This window comes from Echinops telfairi, unplaced genomic scaffold (assembly GCF_000313985.2).
Source record: "Echinops telfairi isolate 266 unplaced genomic scaffold, ASM31398v2 ScPeMD7_7475;HRSCAF=8513, whole genome shotgun sequence".
In the NCBI taxonomy this organism is placed as follows: domain Eukaryota; kingdom Metazoa; phylum Chordata; class Mammalia; order Afrosoricida; family Tenrecidae; genus Echinops; species Echinops telfairi.
Window position 1 is genome coordinate 1778859 of NW_022111379.1, and position 7708 is coordinate 1786566.

Below are 7708 nucleotides of genomic sequence, written 5' to 3' on the forward strand. Positions count from 1 at the left end.
AAAATGTCACACAGACCTCCCTTTAATCTCTTTCAGAGCAAGTGTTTCACACCTATTAAAACACGACACCCCTAAGGCTCTACTTGGTATTGATATAAAACCAAAACAAAGGGCTGAAATTGGACAAGCACTTTACATATGAACAAAAACTCAACACTCAACAGTATTTCCCACTGTTGTTTCAAGCAGGTCTTTATTCAAAATAAGCTGTCCAAAAGACAACTTCCCAGGGCATAAAACAAGTGTTCATGCAGCTGGCTTCTTTTCTTCGGGGGCAGGCTTCTTCTCGGCCGCGGGCTTCTTGCTAGCTGCGGCCTTCTTTCCTGCCACAGGCTTCTTCAGCTTCTTCACCACAGCGGCTTTCTTGCCTCCTTTCTTCCCCACCAGGGGCTTCTGGAGGGGAACTCCCTTCTCATCTGACTTGACCCCTAATGCTGCTTCCGCCTTAGCCACCCTGAGCTTGTGCTGTCAAAAAGGAGAAAGAAACCTTAAGACTGCAATCTTTCCCAAAATGTGGGCATTACCTGTAATTAAGTAATCACGTACATTGCGGGCTTGCCGGAGAATGGTGTTCCTGCGCATGGTCTTTGCATATGGATTGAGCTTCAACATAATCCTCAGGTTCTTCAGTGGGTTCTTCTTCAGGACTCTGCGATGAATCTTCTTGCTGTAGAACACAGGCAGAAAAGCAAGTTTACTTTGCTCTAAGATAGACTGAATCCTGCCAATTGTCCACATTTAAAACAAAAGAATGTGAAACTGGGCACAAGAATTACACTGTAGATCGTACCGGGGTGCTCGGAGGGCTCTTTGAATCTCAGGGCTTTTCAAGATTCTGCTAAGGTCTGTGTTGGTCATCTTGTGCATGGGGAGGCTGAAGGAACAAGAAGAAGGTTCACAATGAATGCAAACTCCGATTTCTCATCCCCATTTCCTCACCAAGGAGTCTGAACCCCCGAAGTCCATCTAGGTTTCTCAAGCAGTGCTTCCCTGTACTATGAGGTCAGACGCAAACCAGTTCTGAATGCAAACACCCACAGCACCAACAGTAAAAACTCACTTGTAGTTACTCTTCAGGGAGGCGGCCTTCCTCCAGGTGCCATACAGCTCATCCAACTTGTGAAAGGCACCTTCAGTCCAAATGCAGAAACGCCCCACATGCCCACCAGGAGCAAGTTTCAAAATGTTCAGTTTGCTGACATTGAGCAGAGTAATTCCTTTCAAAGGGAAAGAAGAATCCTCTTAATTAGCAGCTAAACCCAAATCAATCTAATTTATGACACTTCAGTCATCAATGAAGGCCCCGCATTCAGCCCAGAATCAGAACATCCACAATTATCATGTGTTTCAGAAACACGGACCATAAAGTGGAATCTCATCACGACAGTAATTGAGCCAGACAGCCTATACGGACAAGTGAAACTAGACTTACCGGGGATGTTCCTGAAGGCCTTGACGATGCCATTGTCTTCGTTGTAGATAATGCATGGTCCCCTGCGCTGGATCCGCCGACGGTTTCTCATTTTGCCCTTGCCCGCTCTCATTCTCTGAGAGGCATAGACCTAACGAAGCAAAAGATTTTGTATTCTGATGAAGACACACACCCTTTGTAGTGGACATGCTCAGTTCTACAGCTAAAACAAAGTACTTGCCAAGGTCACTCACAGGACTTAAGCCCAATCACTTTGGCTCAGAACTCTTGCCCTTATTCAATGAATCACGTGAAGTAAGAGATGGGAAAACAAGGATCACTAAACCGTCAATGTGTCCCTCGAGCCTACCTTCACCCTGCTTTAATGGCATGTGACTTACATACCATGTAATTCAATATTTCAGTCATATCAAGAATTGTAGTCACCTCCACATCAATTTTAGAGCACCCCCACATAGCCTTTAAGATGAGCTATAGCAATTGAGCCATTATATTGACCCCCGCACCCTACCAGCCTACCTTCTTGATATCATTCCAGGCCTTCAATTTCTTAAGAAGCAAGACTGCCTCTTTGGTCTTCTTGTAGCCTTCTACTTTGTCTTCGACCACCAAAGGAAGTTCAGGAACTTCCTCAATGCGATGACCTGGCAAAGCCAATTCAACACTGGTTACCCTGAACCTTTTGAAAAAATTAAGAAACCATTTATGACAGGTTACTTTATATAACCTGCACAAAGCACACGCGAAAACTTGTTAAATCAGAACTTCCACTAAGATCATGTGTTTCAGAAACACGGACCAACGAAGTGGCATTTCATCATTTCAGCAGCAAAATAAACATGGGGTTTAAGTAGAAATGTTGTAATGACGGACCAGGTCACTGTTATCTGCTGTAGTCTCTGGTTTGTTGAGGTAAATTAGGCAACTCACAGAACAAGGCAGTCACAAAAACGCACAGGAAAAGTTTTGCCCAACTCCTACGAAGCCCACTATCACAAACCTTTAGACATGACGAGGGCGGGCAAGGCAGAGGCAGCCAGGGCCGAACAGATGGCATAGCGCTTCTGAGTGGTGTTCACTCTCCGATGCCAACGGCGCCAGGTTTTGGTTGGTGCAAACATGCGACCTCCACGACACATCTATTTTTCCCGGTTAAGAATCACATACCTCAAGATTTAAGGTTAAAAAACAACAACCCATGTATGTCTTGCTCAGTAAGAATTTCCGTCAACCTTCTGTACCAGCCTAGTGACAGCAGGCAACTGTCGCTGAGAACAGAGTCAGACGCAAATTACGCCATCATTGCAAAAAGAACTGCCGTAGAAGTAACCATCCCCAGATTCCAAACCTGTGCTGAACCGTCTGTTAACATGGACACTGTTATGCCCAGTAAGGGTCTGTTGGCTAAATTCCACAAGGATACATTTCCAAAAGCACCTTGGCCAGAACGGTGTGTCCCACCACCCCGGACTCTAGGAATTCTCGCCACGGCTCGGCCAGTACCCCAAGACTCAGCACTGGTCTGATGACCTGCAAGAGATAAGAAATATAAATTTTAGCCACTCAAAGCTATCATCTATGACTAATACACACGGTGGGCAAACAGCATCAGAACACCCAGGAACAATCATGTGTTTCAGAAACACGGACCAATGAAGTGTAAGCTCATCACTACTGAGTAGCAGCCAACACCAACCCTTGGACATCTACACCTACATCTTACCTGCCAATTCGCTGACAGCATAGGGCTGCCTGTTGTTCTTGCGCAGGTTGGTGTGAACAAAATTCACGATATCCGGTCGGATGGGAGCCTTGAACACAGCTGGCAAAGTAACATTTTTGCCAGATGATTCGCCCTTTTCAGAGTACACTGATATCAGTGGACGAGCACACGCCTTGGGAAACAGAAAAGGTTCGTTATAGTGGCAAACAGTGGAAGCATGCACCTCATGTGCCAACAAAATGGGTAGAAGAGCTGGGAGAAGGCAAGGGCAGTAGAAGCAAGGCCCTCATCAAGACACCAGAACAGGCTGATGGACAGTAATCCAACGGCTCACTTTTTAGGTTTAAGAATTAAAACCCAGTATGTCTTGCTCAGTAAGAATTTTCGTCAACCCTCTGTACCAGCCTAGTGACAGCAGGCAACTGTCGCTGAGAACAGAGTCAGACGCAAATTACGACATCATTGCAAGCAAAACCTTTGAATGCAAGCCCACCACCCTTTCCCCTTTAAAACATACACCCTCCAGATTACTGCCCAGGGCAGTATTGACCAAGAATACATTTATTATCTTGGATACAACTATTCCCAAACTCTTTTAACATAACAGCATCAGGTCCAACCTGCTTATTTACACACGACAACTTAAACCCGGTCTCATTACTTTCCGATGGTCTATCACCCAAGTTCTTATGCAGCACGATGCTGACACCACCACTGTAAAAAATGGAAAACTGCTTGATGTCACCACATCCTCTCTGCAGTCTTGCCTACCAAGGCTCTACTCATCCAAAATCCCATGTCTGCCTTCACCCCTTCCCTTCTGCACACACCTTCCAAAGTTTACTACACTAATGACTTAAAAAAAAAAATCAGTCATGTTAGGGTTCTCTGCTCGACTCCCTAAGAGTTTACACTCTCAGATGGGAAGGTCCAGAAGTGGCCTACAGGCCCACACAGGCTGCTTTTTACCTGTGATTCCTTGTCACGCACATGGCCTTCCCGATTTCCTCACCCCTACTCTCAGAACCATCACCTAGCACAAGGCTTCCCCCTCAAGATCATTGGCCTTACTCAGGGCACTTCCCTGAACTTCTAGGCTGCTAAAATATTGCCAACTGCCTGCTGGTTCTTTAAGTTGAGAGCACTCAGTGTTCTGTCCAATTCCATTACAATTCAGGTACCCTAAAAACGGTTCTCTGTCCATTTTCCTCACTGAACCTCCCCAGCGCACAAAATGCACGGAGCGATTTTTAACGTGGGCAACCCCCACCAAATCATTCAAGTAAACCTACGAAAAAGGCAGAGACCCAGGTCATTTTTCAAAAGCGTTAACTTCCGGATGGCACAAAACATCCTTAATAAGCTAGCACATTAGAATACAAGGCCCAGATTCTACCTCCCCTGCAGACCCATGTCCCGATTCTTGGGCTCCAACTAGTTCTAAACTAAGCTCAAGGACTGTCTTTTCAACACAACCCGAGTTCTCTGTGCGCCAAGGACAAGAATCCCAATGGGCCCTGTGCCTTCCGGAACGATCGGCAGCCCCCGCGCTGGCGCCCCAGAGCTGCGGGCCGGGATGCCCACGTTGCCGCTAAGATGGCCGCCGTCCGCCACACAGCCTTGAGAAAGCGACGGCCTTTCGGCATCAGTCCGTCTCCCCTCGCTCTCTCCCCGTAACTCTGTCTTGAACACCAAACCCTTCCCGGCTGGGCTCCGGGACCAAGCTGGGAAAACCAAGCAGACGGACGTTCACTCACCATGCTGAAGAGAGAAGGCCACGCTCCTCTCGCCCCGGCGGCTCCCACAGGAAAAGGAAGGACGTAGTACTCCTGCTCTATATGTAACCTTCATCTCGCACCACCCTGCTCCGCCCCAGCCCGAGCCCAGGGAAGCAAACCACATCCCAAGCACACTGTATGAAGTTCAACCCGCGTGTTGGTCTTTATATGAGTCAAATTATGGTGCTCTTTGCCTTCTGAAGCCTGTAATACTGTTTAGAAAAGAGGGACTCCTTTTGGCGGAGTAATTCACAGCGGGGCGTGGTCAAATCTCGCGAGACTAAATGTCTTGCCTCGGATCACGACGTTTATTTATTTATTTTTTTTTTTCCTGAGAGAAATAAAAAAATTATTGAAAAATCTCAGGGTGCACTAAAACAAAACTTTAACTTTGTGGAGAAGCCGAACTTGTTCGAGGCGGGGCGCTGGGGGGGGGGGCGGAGAAGTAGTCCCGGCAGGGCGGGGTCACGACCCCGGAAGTTGGAGGTTTAGGCGCGCAGTTCAGTTGATCTGTTTGGATCCTGCGCTCAGACGGCTGGAAGATGTGGTCGCGAATGAACCGGGCGGCTGAGGACTTGTACGCTCGTCTCCTGCAGTGAGTCGGGGCCCCTACTGTAGGCCCGTGTTCTAGAATCGCACTCACACCCTCGGTCCTCTGCCCAAACACCTCTGCCGCCTCTCAGCGGCGCTTTAGGGGCTCAGTCAGCTCGTCTGAAGTCTGAGGGTTGGGGACGGGCTGAACTTAGTTCTAGTAGCCGTCAGGGGCACCAATACGGGGTTGATTCCGCAGGGCCTTATTGGCTATCTCATTTCAGAAAAATAATCATACGTTATTTAACGAGGTCCTGATAAGTTTCCAAGAGGCGATTTATTCTGATGACACTCATACTTGATTTGTAGAGGAACGTCCCAGAAATGGAAGACTGGATCCTTCACCTATTCAATCTTTGCTAATCCTTGACAGTGAAACGTATGTTATACCCTTTTAAAGATAGTTAACCATATGAGAAATGTTAACGCGATGGTGTGTAGGCTTTAGAAAGCACTTTTATTTCACTACGCTGCAAAACTTTTTATTCTTGAGTTCAGCACATAATCATAGTGCCAAGAAGATTCCAACAAGTTCTATATCTGATGCAAATATTCTTCCATGCAGGTACGCTGCTGCAGATTCGATTCTGACCCATAGCAACCCTGAAGGGAAGAGCGGAACTGCCCATAGTTTCCAAGGCTGTAAATCTTAGAGAAGCCAACCGCCATATCACTCCTGAGAGTGGCTGAGGGATTGGAACTAGACTTTCGGATTAGCCTGCGAATGCATTAACCAAATCGAGCGTGTTATTAGAATCATCTGGCTGGGCCCCAGTGTCGACGTTTCTGATTTAGGAGGTTGAGGCAGAGTCCGTGGAGTTCTGGGGGCTTAACGGTTATGCATTGGGTTGCAAGGTCATAACCATGCATACCTGCAATGCATAACCACAGGAGAAAGACAAAGCTCTCGACCCCAGTCAAGAGTTCTCTCACTGCCCTGGATTTGATGCCGACTGTAGTGATCCTGTAGGATAGGGTAGAACTCTACCTGCGTAGAGAGCCCTAACTTTCTCTCGCAGAGCGGCTGGTGACCAAGTATCCATATGCCACTGGAACGCCCTGTAAAGAGTTTCTCAGAAGCCCACTGGGCAATTCTACCCTGCCCTGTGTGGTCGCTATGAGTCCAAATCGACTCAGTGGCAGGGAGTTGGCTTTTGGGTTGGGAAGTGGAGCCAGTGAATTTGCCTTTCTAACAAATTCAGGTGAAGCACATAGCTGCTTGTCCTGAGACTGCACTAGAGAACTGCTTATCTAAACATTTCTAAATGCTGTAATTTGTTGTTTACCTTTATTATGTGTGTGCTTTTTTCTTTATTAATACTTTCAAAACGGTTGAACATTATAGAAAAGCTTTTTTTTCCAATTAACAATGTCTTGAGTATCTCTCAGTATGACAATTTATAAATCTCTTTTTCATCTTTTCATTTTGTTGTTGAGAATAGACAGCCAAACATAAGCCACTTCAACTGTACAGTCCAATGGCTTTGATGACCTTCTTTGAGTTGCTCCTCCCCCATGAGCATCAACTTCCTGCCTCCCTTGGTTCCTTTCCAACTGAGAGAATTCTTCAAAGGCCACAGTGCTCAAGGCAAACTCAGTTTTTCTGGTTAAATTCGTTTAGATTTTAATAAGACTTTGGGGGAATATTTTTGGGTTAAGCCTTAGTAAGGATTATTTTAGTGCATGAAATTGGGCGTTGTCTAAATGGACCTTCCACTGCTCATGATTCTACTGTCTCCTCCCTTCTCCCCAGCCATGCCTCCGCTTGCCCTGGGGAGCAGAGGGCTTTGTTTGCTTTTCCCTCCGGTGCTGCCAGAGATAAAGTGAGGCCGTACACTGGCATTTTCTTACATGTGCTCTTGCATTTCAGGGCATTTGAAGAAGAACAGAAAGGAATCTGCAAAGACCCATTTATTTATGAGGTATGAGCAATTTAAAAAAAATTTTTAAGCATAGCTCAGTAATCCTAAAAGTATGGATGTTTTTAAAAGTTAATCTTACTAAGGTTAATTTATATACTATAAAATTTACCCTTATAGAGGTTTTAAGACTGAAATGTACATATGTAAATATATTTATGTAAGAGTGTAGGGAAACATCTACGTGCATATATTTATAGGTTTAATATTAAGGCAGCAGATGGACATTGGGCCTCCACTCAAGCACTTACTCATTGCAAGAACA

General features: G+C 46.1%; 2 protein-coding genes and 5 non-coding genes across 7 annotated transcripts in view; 1 reads left to right on the top strand and 6 right to left on the bottom strand.

Annotated features, from left to right (window-relative positions):
- Positions 1 to 174: 174 nt before the first annotated feature.
- Positions 175 to 4959, bottom strand: RPL4 (ribosomal protein L4). Its single transcript, XM_030884356.2, has 10 exons — positions 4913 to 4959; positions 3156 to 3327; positions 2856 to 2962; positions 2433 to 2571; positions 1952 to 2076; positions 1433 to 1562; positions 1061 to 1217; positions 791 to 874; positions 547 to 667; positions 175 to 465 (listed from the first exon to the last, which is right to left on the bottom strand). Exons 1-10 carry the CDS (start codon positions 4913 to 4915, stop codon positions 247 to 249), a joined length of 1257 nt encoding a protein of 418 aa, XP_030740216.1. The 5' UTR covers positions 4916 to 4959; the 3' UTR covers positions 175 to 246.
- Positions 1317 to 1387, bottom strand: LOC115867950. Its single transcript, XR_004045345.1, has one exon. It is a non-coding gene; the product is annotated as a small nucleolar RNA SNORD18 (small nucleolar RNA).
- LOC115867949 lies at positions 2187 to 2258 on the bottom strand. The gene has a single exon (XR_004045344.1). It is a non-coding gene; the product is annotated as a small nucleolar RNA SNORD18 (small nucleolar RNA).
- LOC115867953 lies at positions 2641 to 2739 on the bottom strand. The gene has a single exon (XR_004045348.1). It is a non-coding gene; the product is annotated as a small nucleolar RNA SNORD16 (small nucleolar RNA).
- LOC115867951 lies at positions 3037 to 3109 on the bottom strand. The gene has a single exon (XR_004045346.1). It is a non-coding gene; the product is annotated as a small nucleolar RNA SNORD18 (small nucleolar RNA).
- On the bottom strand, positions 3524 to 3622 carry LOC115867952. Its single transcript, XR_004045347.1, has one exon. It is a non-coding gene; the product is annotated as a small nucleolar RNA SNORD16 (small nucleolar RNA).
- Positions 4960 to 5470: 511 nt separating the features above from the next.
- Positions 5471 to 7708, top strand: part of ZWILCH (zwilch kinetochore protein) — a 35109-nt gene continuing 32871 nt past the window's right edge. The window contains exons 1-2 of the mRNA XM_004711936.2: positions 5471 to 5528; positions 7395 to 7446. Of these exons, the coding sequence (XP_004711993.1) occupies positions 5476 to 5528; positions 7395 to 7446 (105 nt within the window). The 5' untranslated portion in view covers positions 5471 to 5475. The remainder of the gene's footprint in view (positions 5529 to 7394; positions 7447 to 7708) is intronic.